This window comes from Dendroctonus ponderosae, unplaced genomic scaffold (assembly GCF_020466585.1).
Source record: "Dendroctonus ponderosae isolate FM_Combo_2020 unplaced genomic scaffold, Dpon_F_20191213v2 Dpon_F_20191213_11, whole genome shotgun sequence".
Classification (NCBI taxonomy): Eukaryota; Metazoa; Arthropoda; class Insecta; order Coleoptera; family Curculionidae; genus Dendroctonus; species Dendroctonus ponderosae.
In genome coordinates, this window is record NW_026017213.1 from 7,327,173 (window position 1) to 7,339,757 (window position 12,585).

Here is a 12,585-nt window from a genome sequence, read left to right on the forward strand (position 1 = left end):
AATATTGATTTTTTGCTGCTGTTTAAACGCGAGTCTAAAAATAAAAGCTTCCAGCCAAAGACGCGCTCTCCGTAAAAAAATCGTAATTTCTAAACAGAGGCAAGTACTCACTTGGAAATTTTCCTAGCGATAGCGAACTTTGGCATCCTCCAACTGAGAAAATTTTAAGAAAATCGCACTGATTGTTGATTTTTTGCTGCTGTTTAAGCTCGAGTCTAACAATAAAAGCTGCGTCTTCCGCGTCTTTGAAGAGTCAATCTGTTCAGATATTGATGAACCAGAAGAAAACCATCTCCACAAATCCACGTGTGTGAGTATGGCCCATCACAGATTCTACGGAACTATTTGCTATTTCACAATCACCATCAAGGATGCGCTAAACACATTCTTCCTACTAGGGATTAGCTGAAAAGATAACATTGTTTCACTTCGCATAATCCCTTACCAAACACGGCTTAAGGCATGCGGCTGTTGTTTCGCTCACACACTGAAAAATGACTCTCTGGTGTGCAGTGGTGTTAGTTGCGACTCTTTCCAGCGCAAATGCCCAGCTGGACTTGCCTGAAGGTCTTCAGGATATTCTAAATGGTGACTACGTCAACCTAAACCTCCCAGTCTTGTTGGGCCAGCTCAACCTCAACCAGATTTGCCAGCAGATTAAAGACAATGAGATTCAACGTGAAGACATCTGCTTCTATCAGTTGAATGTTGTTTGTCAGGATGAGGCCTTTAGAGCCAGAAGTAAGTAGGGTGGGTTGGGGAATGACGCTTCTCTAGTGGGGAATGTGCAGTGGGGGACGCCAGCTCCAAGTTCCCCTATTCCGGGATGCTCTACAGGTCCAGGCTGGATTTGGGGACTTTCGATGAGTGCGTGGAGCTGGATGTTACTAGAGAAGGCATAAGGGTGCTTGGGAAGCACTGCGTTGCTGGCCTGGTCATCCCTACCAAGCCCTTGGGATCACCTGATCTGCTAGAAGTAGGTGGCTGTGTTGAACCATCAACCTTTCTACGGCTGCCTTCTTTACGCAGGGCGCTCATCGCCTCTCCACCTGTCTGCCCGACAAGTGCTCCGCCCAGTATCTCCTGGAGCTGGCCAACCTCAGCTTCGTCTACCCGCTGTTTAATGACTTCAGCTGCTCAACCAGCGAGACTGGCTCTGAGTTCACTTGGGACGACTATGTGGTCATGTGAGTCCTCATCTGCGTCTCCCGCTTGGTTCTAATCGCCCGCATTTTAGCCTGTTCTTTGCCTTGGTGGTCTTGGTGTTGCTTGGCGCCACTGCCTACGACTGGTACGCCGTAGGTAAAAGCCAAATCGGGATTTTGATGTGGTTTAAGCAATTAAACGCCGTGGCTTTCAGGGAAACGCCATGTTCTAGTGCAGGCCTTTTCAATGCTTCACAATGGGCGCAAGCTACTGCAAATATCACGCGGATCTAGTGACCAAGTGTTGGTAATTCATGGCTTGCGCGTGATCAGCATGATGTGGATCGTGGCTGGCCATTCATTCGTCTCAAAGGAGGATAAAGTTGATAATGTCGAAGCCACTCTCAGAGTAAGTTGGACGTTTCCGGAGTCGCGGGGGTATTTTTTTCGATCGCAACCCTTGATGTTCCTAGTAGTTACGTTGATATTTGCAGTTTCAATTCAGCCGCAAAAGCTTCTACATCACCACCGCCTACCTGGCCGTAGACACTTTCTTCTTCCTATCCGGGTTTATGTTGCCCTATCAGTACCTAAAGGCCAAGCCGCAGCCTTTAAAGGAGCACGTCAAGCGCGTCCCAGCCCTCATCCTCCACAGATACGTCAGGCAAGTGCTTGCAACCTACATTTCGGCGCAGCCAAGACATGTTTCTGATAGGTTGACCCCAGTGGCCTTCGTGGCCTTCATCACCTTCACCTCAGTGTTCAAGCACTTGGGGAACGGGCCGCTCTTCCACCTGGCCCTCAAGCAGGAGCGCGACTATTGTCTCGACTATTGGTGGTCCTACTTTACTTATCTGCAGAATTATGTCAACCATCAGGATGTGGTGAGTGGCGCAACGTTTTCCTGCTTTGGGGAGTGTTCTTCGGTTGTTTCAGTGCTTGGTTCACACGTGGTATATCTCAGCCGACTGGCAGATGTTTCTGATCTCGCCCCTCATTCTGATCCCTGTCGCTTTGGCAGTGCGGCGCCATTTCAAAGCGGTCATGGTGGGCTTGGGGGTGGTCAATGTGCTGGTCGCTGCCGTTCCGATAGCTCTCAAATTTACCTTTGAGGACTACGACAAGTGAGTCTAGTTCTAGTCTAGCAGAGAGGTGACCTCTGTACAAGACCAAGACTTTGATTTAGACTAGGGAACATTGCAATGCCCTTATCCTTATCCAGGTGACAATTTTCAGCGCTTTCGAGACCCATTCGAGGCTGACAGGGTACTTCATCGGCTTCGGCTTGGGGGTGTTCATGAGGGAGCGAAGCGACCAGAAGCTTCGCTGCAGCAAAGTGCGTTTCTGACGACTCGAATTGAATAATTTCACTTTGTTTGGTGTGATTCTAGTTGACCAACGCGGCGCTCTGGGCTGTGGCGCTGCTGCTGTTGGCTGCAGCCACTGCAGCGTACAAAGAACTTCAACTCATGATACACTCTGAGCAGGATCAGAGCTACAGCACGTGGGTTATAGTGCTGAGAAGCGGTTGGTGTCTGGGGCTCTGCTGGGTGGTTTACGCGTGTCACAACGGGCGCGGCGGTGAGTTGCTCGACTGGAAACTTCTGATCTTAATTGGGGCTTGTGTGAAGGCGCTATCAACTGGTTGCTGACCACGCCGCTGGTGCAGGTGCTCAGCAAGCTGACCTACTGCATGTACTTCACGCATTTGAGCTTCGTTTTGTACTTCAACGCCACCACGCGCTCACTGAAGTTGTTCAGCCAGTTCGGGGAGGTTTGTAGGGTCAGGGTGGGCACCAGCCCCAAGTAAATCTGGGTGTTTTCCGCAGATCTGGGATGCCATCAGCGTCTACATGATGACGATGGTGTTATCGGTGTTCGCCACCATGGCCTTTGAATCGCCCATCATTGTCCTGGAAAAGCACTTGTTAAGCGGACGAGGTAAGACGTGAGAGGATGAGTTGAGGTGGAAGAGGAAGACGTCTGGGTCTTCTGTAGGTTTGCTGCAGGCGAAGCGCACACACGGTTTTAATGGCCCGGACATCACGAATGTGCCACAGTAAACAGTTTCTCTACGGGTTAACAACGTTTTTCCCCAGAAAACTGGGAAACCCATGAGAGCCAGACATTCTTGTAATCAATGGATGAAATGATGTTATGAACCTAATAAAGTTGTCGTTTTTAAAAAAGTTACATTTGACTGGCATACCCAAGCCTATTCTGGGGCGGTTCCAGCTTTAAAGTCAGGGGGAGGTTATGTAGAAAAAATACAGTCTTCTGTTATCTATGAAATTGCATGTACAAGGGTGGCGCAAGATTATAGTAAAATTTCATGTTTTCCGTCCCGTTTTGCATGTTTCTCGGAGGCAAAATGGGCAAGAACGCTCGTTTTTACATCATTCCAGAGATAACTAAATGGCCTTAATTCGAAGTTTCTCAAGAACCATTCGGGCCACATAATTCGTTCTGGCATCGTTGGATAGAGAATTGAAAAGTCGATTCAGTCGTAACAACGTGAGGGAGGAAATTCGAGTAGTTTTGACCCAGAAATCGAAATTTGAATATCCCACACTTAGGTGCAAGATTATGCCAAAATTCCATGTTTTCCGTCCCATTTTAGATCATTTCTGGGAGGCAAAATGAGCAAGAATGCTCATTTGTACATCATTCCAGACAGAAATAAATGGCCTTTTTAGAAAGTGAACCATGGATGGGGAAATGTTGGCAGTTTTCTCAAAAAATCCTTGAATTCAAGAAGTTCAAGAACGCGACCATCGGAGGCTTCCGATTTCCATTTTCCGGTTTCAATGCACATTGAAACGATGTTGCCATGAATGGAATACCGGAGCTTCTTGGGATGGTGGTAGTTTTTGCATGTTCAAAGAATTGAAGTGGGCACTTTGAGCATTTGCTGACCCAAACTGAACTGTTTTAACTATTGTCCCACTTTATTTGTCCAGGGTGCTGCCCCCTTGCACTCAGGTCAATTTCCCCTCAAACCACATTTATAAAATACGTTTATTAGATGTTTGGTGACATGTTAACAAGAGATAATTCAATATAAAAGGAAAGATCGCGTTCTCTATTGCTGGTCGTGGGGCTCGAGCGCAGCCAAGGATTTTCTGGATGAGCTCAGCCCCTTTCTGGACAGAGAGTGGGAGTTACTGTCCGCGGCGCCCTCTCGTGGCTTCCAAACCGGCGAGCCTGCAACCAGATTTCACGTTAGCAAGCTGGTGGTGCCGACAGAAGCCTCACCTAGTTCTTGCAGTTGAGCAGGTTGGAATTTCTCCGGAGGATGTGACGACTGAATCAGCCGCGCTTGGCTCCCGGTGCTGCCGGCTGACAGAGTCGACGTAGTGCTGCGCAACCGTCCGATTTACCCCCAGGCACCCCAACAGCCAACTCGCTTACCTCAGAGAAAGATGGTTGGGTGTTCGCCCTAGGGAGGCCTTAGCTTTGGTCTGGCCGCCGCTTTGCGAGTCCTCCTCGCCTTCGGATTTGGCGCCCGCATCGTTCCGATCGTGGTTCATTCGCTCCTGAAGCGCATCTGGAAGTTCGCCAGTACAGAATCGAGTTCGGTTCGAGTTCAACCCGTTCATACCTGCGGCATCTCCAAGGGTCTTGCTGCGGCTCCGGAAGCTCCCCGAAGGGTTCTCGCCGTCATGGTCGCTGATGTTGCCAGCCGAATGCCGTTGCGTTTTCGGTTTCTTCGGCTTGCCCAGCGTGTGCGATCCACCCTGGATGACCACGTGCTGCTTCGGACGCTCCAAAGTGTGGCTGCAACCGTTTTGCCGGGTTGTAGAAGCAGCCAGCCGGTGGCTCAACTTTACCTGTTGGCGTGCTCCGACTTTTGCTCGGTGACCAGCAGCATTCCCGGGCCGCTTCCCGGCTTGGTGGCTGGGATCGACATGTTTCGCACCGATTCCCGGATGATTTGCCTGATGGTTTTCAGGAAGGCGTTCCTGAAGTCGGCCGTGCTGAAATTGCCAAGATTTTGAGGATTTCCGAACGTTCCGACTAGGCCTGGGTAACACTCTGTTGCCTCTCTGAGTTACCCAGGGCTAGTTCCAACTACCTGTTGGAGAGGACGTAGGTCTTCTCGGAGCGTCGTTGCAACTGGCTACGCAGATGGATCAGCTCCCAGAGGAAGTGCGAGTCCATGTCCTTGGCAGAGGAGGCGCGCACCTGCACCTCCGTCACGGGAATCAGCACCTGGTAGCGGATGATCTCCACTTCAGAAGACGCTGCTTTCGATGTGACGCCCTGCAACGTTCAAATGGCTCGGCCCTCCAGTCTGTTTGTTGTCACAGCCAGCAACTCACCATAATTTTCTTCTTCTGACGCAGTCGTTCTTTGCATAGGAAAACCACCGCCGTCCTGAAGACGAAGCACATGGCGTGCAGCTCGAGCCCCTTCTTGATCTTCCCTAGGAAGTCGCTGATGTTGAGCCATTCCACGCCCCCATAATACAGCAGATCGCCCGGACTCAGATCGATCGGCTGCTTGCAGGACTTTTGGTGTTGCCGGAAGAGGTGATCGAAAATGGCCCCGTACTCCTCGTGGATTCGTTGCATTTCGTTGATGTGCTCGGCGGCCTTTTCCATGCCCTTCAGAGCCTCTGCAGGAAATCGTTGATTTGCTCCTGCCCATTATGCGGCCTGCAAGACGACTTACCGATTAGGTGGAGGTGCTGGTCGGTGTTCGGGTCCGTTAGATTGCGCAGCTGTTGCAGCAGAAGCGGGTACTTGAGGAGGCGTTGAATGGGCTTGATCAGGAACGACTCCAACGTGAACGAGTGCTGCTGTTTGGGGTTTCTCGAGATGAGGAACTCCTGCAGCGCCTGGTTGCCTTCATCTGCAAGCAGAGCAAGGTTGCAAGGTTTGCAGCGTGCATCTAATGAGGCTTACTTGGATGTAAGACCTTCTGGGCCTTGCTGTGGCTGGCGCAGAACGAACTGTACTGCTTGAAATGGTTGACGTAGTACAGGAAGGTATTCCCGATAGAGAACAGGATGTTCTAAAAAAACCGGGGTTGTATGTGGAAAACCCGCTGAAACCGGGGGTACCTTAAAGTGATTGGGATGCTCGAACTGGTCAAAGTCCGGCTCCTGGTCGACGGCTTCTTCAAGGTTGCGCAGGAACTGCCGCTGGAACGCCACGATTTCCTGGATGTTGCCAAACATGGCGTTGATTTCCGCCCCCGAAAGGAAGGTCTCCTTCTTGAGCGGCTCCAGGTAGTTCTCCAGGAGGCTGTTCAGGTGCTGCAAGAAACCAAAGGTTCCAGATTGGAACTTCAACTGGCTTTTACTCAGCTGGTTCACCTTGACGTAGGTTCTTTCGGTGTCCACCAGCTCCATGATCACCTTGCGAAGCTTCTCAGCGTCAGAAAGCTGCCGGGACGGCGTGGAGCTGGTTGGTGGGTTGGTGGTCGAACTAATCGCCTTGCGGGTCTCGACTGGAGACCGGCAGAACCCGGTTACCTGCAAGGGAGAGTAGTGTTGTGTTGTGAAGCAGAGTGCTTCACTTATAGTGATGGCCTCACTCACCTGTTCAGCGCTCTTCAGCAAGTTCTCGATCTCAAAGGAATTGGTACGTGAGGACACTTTGACCGATGGATCCGCAATGGTGGACTGATTGTCTGCGTCCGAGCTGTACCGGTCCTTTCCAGGAGCGGGCACGATCAAGCCCGAGATCATTTCGTCGCTGATGACTGGCGGCTCCGTAGGCGGCGGCGGACACACCAAGCTTTCGATGATATCGTCGGTGGCTCTCATCAAACCGCTGATATCCGGAGGCTCGGTGCGAGCGGAGCGCATCATCATGCAGAGCGCCAGTTCCTCTTGGAGCACGCTCTCCAAGTACATCATGTCCAGGTCGGAGACGATGGAGCCGTTGATGACCATGATTTCGTCCCCTTTGATGATGCCTGTAAGGGTTAGTTGCCTGATCATTGGCAGGATTTGTGGGATTTTTAGGGAGTGGGTGTCGGGGAAGGACCCTACCGTTTTGCATGGCCACGCTCTTGTCCTCCACGCGGCTCACGTAGCAGCAGAGCTCGTCCTGTCGGTCTGCATTTTCCACCAGCTCCGCCTCCACGCTGAAGCCCCACATCTGCTCCAGTGTGCTTCTGGATAGTTCCACTTGATAGAGGATCTTGGCGCAAACCTCCACGACCTCATGAGTGTGCAACTGCGGAAAGTGGAACGGTTGAACTCTTGTGAGAGAGACTCTCATCGAGACTCACGTAAGTCTCGATGAGGTCGCTGCGATGCGGCACGAAGTAGTTGTGGTCCTCCATGTCTTTGCGCTTTTTCACCCGTACGAAGTGCTCGGAAGGGTTGAGGTTCTTGCGGGCGCAGGCACTTGATAGGAACTCCTCCACGGACATCGACTCCCGAACAAACACGGTGGTTGTTGCCAGGTCGGGCAGGGACACTTTGATGGTTTTTTCCGTCTCGTCTCGCGAGCTGATCTGTTTACGGCAAACCTCTTGTTTACCCTTGAGGGTGTACCACGCGAATGGGAAAAATACCTGCAAAGAGCGCCGACTGGATCCGCTGTTGGATCTGGATAGGAGAGGAGGACGTCGCTTGGTGGCCCCGCGCCCTGCCAGCAAGTTGTTGAGCAGCGAGGGGCTGCGGGCGCAAATGAACGCGTGGAAGGAGGACACCGTGAAGACGCCTAGCTTGTTCAGGGTGTTCTTGGTGGCTCTGGACACATGCGTCAGGAGCGACTGGAAATCACCGGCCGAATCAAGCCCTGCCCCCGCAGTGCTGGTGTGGAGCCTACCTTCGGATTGGGCAGTTCCCCGCTTTGGAGGCTGGCCATGTAGCAGCGCAGCCGGAACTGCTCGCAGTGCAGCCGCTCCAGATTCTCCTCCCACTGCATCACCTGGTTGCCTAGTTGCTGGCGCCCCTCCAGGTCCATCACCACGCTCTGCTGCATCTCAGCCATGTGCTTCAGCTTGTAGTCCTGAGGAAAATTACCCACATTATCAATCGCTGGCAAGCGCTCTGAAACTGCTTACGGTTTCAATGGCCTTCTCCAGCCGGAAGATTTCCTCCTGCAGCAGATGCAGCGTGCCAGTCTTGCCGCGGTGGCGGGCGAATGCAGCCGCACACGCGCTGTGGATGCTGTTGACCCAGTTCTCCAACTCCACCTGACCAAACCAAGCAATAAAACCCGGAAGCATTAGAGAGGGGGCTGGTTTGGTACCTGGCACGGGGCCTGGAAGAGGTACGCGTCCCCGAAGGCGGTACTCAAGCAGAAGATGAAGTCGCGCTTTGGGTGCTCGGGGATCGGCTGCATGATGGCGCCGTCCACGATGATCAGATGTTTGGGGGCCGCCTCCACGCTCCGCCCCTCGCGAGACTCGCATGGGTAGAACAGCAACGTGGTCCCCTTGAGGCAGACCCAGTAGCCCTTCCAGCCACGTTTGCGCGCCAGCTCGATCTGGTGCTTCTTGCGCAGCAGCCACTTCTTCACGCTCAGAAATCTGCAGGCAGCAGAAGGTCTGGTGATTTTCCAACCAAAAGGCAACTCCCAAATAAAAGAGGATTTTATTACGAACGAAACATTGGGTATGGTCTACAGGCTAAATTAGACTAGGCGCAAGCTGGCTTCCCGTCCTTCGGCAGGATGATGTTGGTGTTGATCACCAACGGCGACATTTTCTGGAACTCGATGTTCTTGCGCATCTTGCGCTGCAGGTCCTGCAAGCAGCTGCACTCCAACGGATTGCCGGTCAAGTTCAGGACCTTGATCCTGCTGATGCCGTTCTGCATGAACTCAGCAGGCAGGCAGCTGATGCGGTTCTCCGACAAGTCAACCAGCTCAGCTTTCAGCAGCTTGATCAGCAGCTGGGCGCTGGTGAGCTGGTTGTGGTCCAGACGCACCTCGTGGTACTGCTTGGCATCCAGCGCGGCCTTATGCACCACTTCAATCGCATTGTAGCTGAGCAGAATGCTCAGCAGCACGTTGTCCTTCAGCTGCCTTAACGTGCCCTGGTGCAGCTGCTTGAAGAAGTTGTGCCTTAGGGAAATCAGCTTCAGCTTGCGACAGTTGGCGAAGGTAAAGTTGAACACGCTGAGCTCGTTGCGGTCCAGAATAATCGTGCGCAAGTTGCTCATGAAGTCGAATGCCGCTGGGGCGATGTGCTTGATGCCGTTGCTGGTCAGATTCAGATCCGTGATTGTCAGGTTGGCGAAAACTTGAGCGCTGATGTTGGATAAGGCGTTTTCTGTAATGATCAGACTGTGCAAAGGCTTGGGCAGCCATTGGTGGAGAGGCTCGGTCAGATCGGTCAGGCCCACATCTTGTGCCAGCAACGTGTGGAGGTTCTGCGCGCATTGGAGTTGCTTTAGGTCCAACGCTGCTGTTTTCAGCTTCCCCACTCGGATTTCCTCGGCATTGCAGAATATTCCCGTGAAGTTGGGGGTGGATTCGGACACTGGCAGCATAGTTTCGCCCGTTCGCACCTCATACTCACTGGTCGACTGGCAATGGATGCTTCCCACACTGGCTAGGATCAACAGCAGGAATTTGCGCCACATCTTGCCCGTTTGCTCTGCAGCCAAAGCAAAACTGCGCCGTTTGCCCGCAGGATCTCGCTCATTTTCCATTTAGCCAAAGCAATTGGCTAATGGGTTCGCCAAGCTTTGTGCTGTTGTCTCCTAATGCGCATAATTATCTTCGGGCTCTGTGGGCCGAGTTGATTGTATGGCACATTAAGCGTTCCGACAATGGCCATTATCTACGCTGCGCGGCACTTTTTTATTTGTTTTCTGCATGAAATCCAAAGATCAAGAACTGCACCAAAATTAGTCCAAATTTGTCAGTGTTTCGTTGATTTTCTTGAACAGTTTACTGTGAATAGTGGAAAACTGAAAGTGCCAAAAGGACGCAAGCCATGAGCCTCCTGGCTTCCACACCGTTTGAGAGAAAAATGTTTAAACTTGGGCGCTAAAATGGAATTTTATAGTTAAACAGTGCATCGATTGGGCGCGCCCAACTATAATGGATATTAATTTGCCCGATTTCACCCCGAATGAGATCGCGGATTCCAGCCAGTGTCATTAATTTAGATTGGAATAGAGCAGGCCCGAAGCCCCAAAGCAGGAAACTACCTGCTGGCGGCGTTAATGAGATTATCATGTTGCCGCGGTGATTGACAAATTCTTAATTTTAACACTCGCAAATTCTCGCTCTCTTGCACCGGTTTACTCAAAAATTTATTGCTCAAACCTGATTAGAGCCAGGGAGTTAGTTTTTGCATCTTCCGATAGATGAAAATCGCCTCTATATTCTAGAGAAGTTCAGTTAAAAAGCCATTTTCTAAACATTGTTGACAATTTTTTTATTTTAACACTTGCAAATTGTCGCCCTCTTGCAGCGGTTTGCCCTAAAATTCATTAATCAGCAGTGTTTATAGCTATTTAGTCAACTGTTGCACTATTAGATAGACAAATATCCGGTATATATTAATGAAAAGTTACATTAGAAACTCAGCTCCAGAAGATTTTTGGGGAATTTTTTAAATTGAACTTTTGCGATTTGCTACTTCTTCACCACTCTTTGTTCAAAAAATAATTGCTCAAACCTGGAAAGAGCTAGAAGGTTAGTTTTTGCATTACTGAATATAACAAGATTGGCTCTATATTCTAGGGAAGTTTCGTTAAAAAGTCATTTTATAAAGATTTTTGGCGATTTTGTAAATCGAACACTTGCAGCGGTTAGCTCAAACAGTAATTCCTCAAACCTCGTTACACCTAAACAATTTTTTTGCTGTACTCAGTAGATCACAAGAGCCTCTATATTACAGAGAAGTTGTGTTATAAAATCAATTTCAAGGAATTTTTGGCAATTTTTTTAATTGAAAACTTGCAAATTCTCCCTCCCTTGCGTTAAGTTAGTTAGTTAGTTAGTACAAAAAATAATTCCTCAAACCTGGTTAAGCCTAAAAAATTTTTTTTTACACACAAATTTTTGTCACAAGTTTGAGGTACATCGAGCGTCCAAACAGCAACAGTTGTTGGGTGCAACTTGTTGATTCCAAAGCGAAAAAGCTCTGCACTTACCCAGCTTTTCGGACTGCACCAGTGCAGTTGAATGAAGCGGCCGCGGTGCCGGTTTGCTTGGCTTTATACGGGGAGTTCATAACACTCTCGCCCTCATCCTCATCGGAAACGGCTGTAGTGAGGGACATGCGGTCATCGTCCGAGATCTGAAACAGATTTCTGTTGTTATCTTCAAGGGAAAGCGTGTCTGCTTCGTGTAGGGTTTTGGAAATGTTGGACTTTTTGCGAAACCTTTGAAGTCCTTGCAGCGAGAGGCAATCAGCCGCATTGAGGAAGGGGATCAAATTAGTTGAGCGGATTCTACGGGTGCTACAATGGGTGATGAGCATGAGGCTGAAAGCAGAGAAAGCTCATCCACACCGCCGACGTGCGCATGATTGATTGATTGAGGATGTGGATACCTTTAGGAGAAACAGCGCATTACAGCGTTCAGCGTCTTGTTTCTCGTTCCAGTGAATGTGGCGATAGCGCAGATTGCCCATGACAGTCGATTTATTTAATTTGGTCACCTCTTTGGCCAATCGGTAAATAATTTGTTTTCGAATTTTTTTCTTGCGTCTGCGCTTCTCGATCGCCCGCTCGTCCATCTCGCTTGTATCGCCCTGCGAGGGCGGAGCCTCCTCGGTCACCTGTCGAAACACCATCAAACTAGTAGAGGCTGCGCGCACCCACCTTTACTGTGCGCATCGCTTACCCACGTACTCAGCACGGTTTCGATAAAGTTGAAAAACTTTTGAACGTTCGTCTCCATTTGCTCGTAGGGCGGCATATAAAAATTCGTATTTGCACACACCTGCAGCAGGAAGTTGTCTCCGAAGTGGACAGTCTTGCGCCGTCGGCGTTTAGACAGCGACATGCTGCTGATGGTGGCGGCCAATTGTCGTTGCGAAACGTTGCGCTATTGTAGGCCGGCACTTTTGTGCGATTTTTCGTGAAATGCTTCGCTTAATTCGGTCTTCCATCGCTTGGTCAAGATGTCCTACACAGTCTGATCGATAAAGCACCATCACCCACGACCATACGGAAATTGCTTAACGGGTCTTCACACTTAGTTTCAATGGGAAATACTGGTAACTGTGTTTTAATCGACAGTGCTATTTGCGGTTTATAAGCAGGCAACTATTTTGCTTGCTACGATGCTTGCTCTCGGTCTGCGGTCTGTTTGAAAAATTTGTGAAAAATCAGGTTACAGGTTGATTCCAAAGAAATTTTCCCGGTTTTTAGATTGAACTATGTTCGCCAGACTGTAAAAATTGCAAGCAGATTCTTGCTCCAGATCGAAAGTTACAAATTTTTAAACAAAAAAGTGCAGTTGCGTAAAGACGGTTATTATTGGTCTTGGATTTACAAATTTGCCAAAAATCA

At 50.0% G+C, this 12,585-nt stretch overlaps 3 protein-coding genes across 4 annotated transcripts in view; 1 reads left to right on the forward strand and 2 right to left on the reverse strand.

The window, feature by feature from the left end:
* LOC109533145 overlaps positions 1 to 340 on the reverse strand; it is a 12,074-nt gene extending 11,734 nt beyond the window's left edge. The window contains exon 1 of the mRNA XM_048662465.1: positions 112 to 340. The gene's annotated coding sequence lies outside the window, so the exon portion shown is untranslated. The remainder of the gene's footprint in view (positions 1 to 111) is intronic.
* The window catches only part of LOC109533133 (nose resistant to fluoxetine protein 6), a 6,007-nt gene extending 2,669 nt beyond the window's left edge, over positions 1 to 3,338 (forward strand). The window contains exons 2-14 of the mRNA XM_019898378.2: positions 539 to 741; positions 792 to 976; positions 1,030 to 1,187; positions 1,238 to 1,302; positions 1,361 to 1,554; positions 1,640 to 1,809; positions 1,861 to 2,029; positions 2,082 to 2,269; positions 2,382 to 2,481; positions 2,537 to 2,726; positions 2,777 to 2,919; positions 2,975 to 3,086; positions 3,144 to 3,338. Of these exons, the coding sequence (XP_019753937.2) occupies position 741; positions 792 to 976; positions 1,030 to 1,187; positions 1,238 to 1,302; positions 1,361 to 1,554; positions 1,640 to 1,809; positions 1,861 to 2,029; positions 2,082 to 2,269; positions 2,382 to 2,481; positions 2,537 to 2,726; positions 2,777 to 2,919; positions 2,975 to 3,086; positions 3,144 to 3,208 (1,740 nt within the window). The 5' untranslated portion in view covers positions 539 to 740 and the 3' untranslated portion in view covers positions 3,209 to 3,338. The remainder of the gene's footprint in view (positions 1 to 538; positions 742 to 791; positions 977 to 1,029; positions 1,188 to 1,237; positions 1,303 to 1,360; positions 1,555 to 1,639; positions 1,810 to 1,860; positions 2,030 to 2,081; positions 2,270 to 2,381; positions 2,482 to 2,536; positions 2,727 to 2,776; positions 2,920 to 2,974; positions 3,087 to 3,143) is intronic.
* Positions 3,339 to 4,149: 811 nt separating this feature from the next.
* LOC109533127 lies at positions 4,150 to 11,366 on the reverse strand (the record flags this gene model as incomplete). Of its 2 annotated transcripts, none has more annotated exon segments than XM_048662570.1 (19): positions 4,150 to 4,349; positions 4,401 to 4,504; positions 4,557 to 4,692; positions 4,747 to 4,922; positions 4,976 to 5,122; positions 5,221 to 5,408; positions 5,468 to 5,763; positions 5,820 to 5,999; positions 6,053 to 6,161; positions 6,211 to 6,405; positions 6,466 to 6,624; positions 6,691 to 7,058; positions 7,147 to 7,333; positions 7,389 to 7,616; positions 7,677 to 7,877; positions 7,934 to 8,116; positions 8,172 to 8,303; positions 8,360 to 8,639; positions 11,221 to 11,366. In XM_048662570.1, coding segments are annotated over 19 exon segments (3,537 nt in total), but the record flags the coding sequence as incomplete, so codon positions are not given.
* Between the last annotated feature and the right edge of the window lie 1,219 nt (positions 11,367 to 12,585).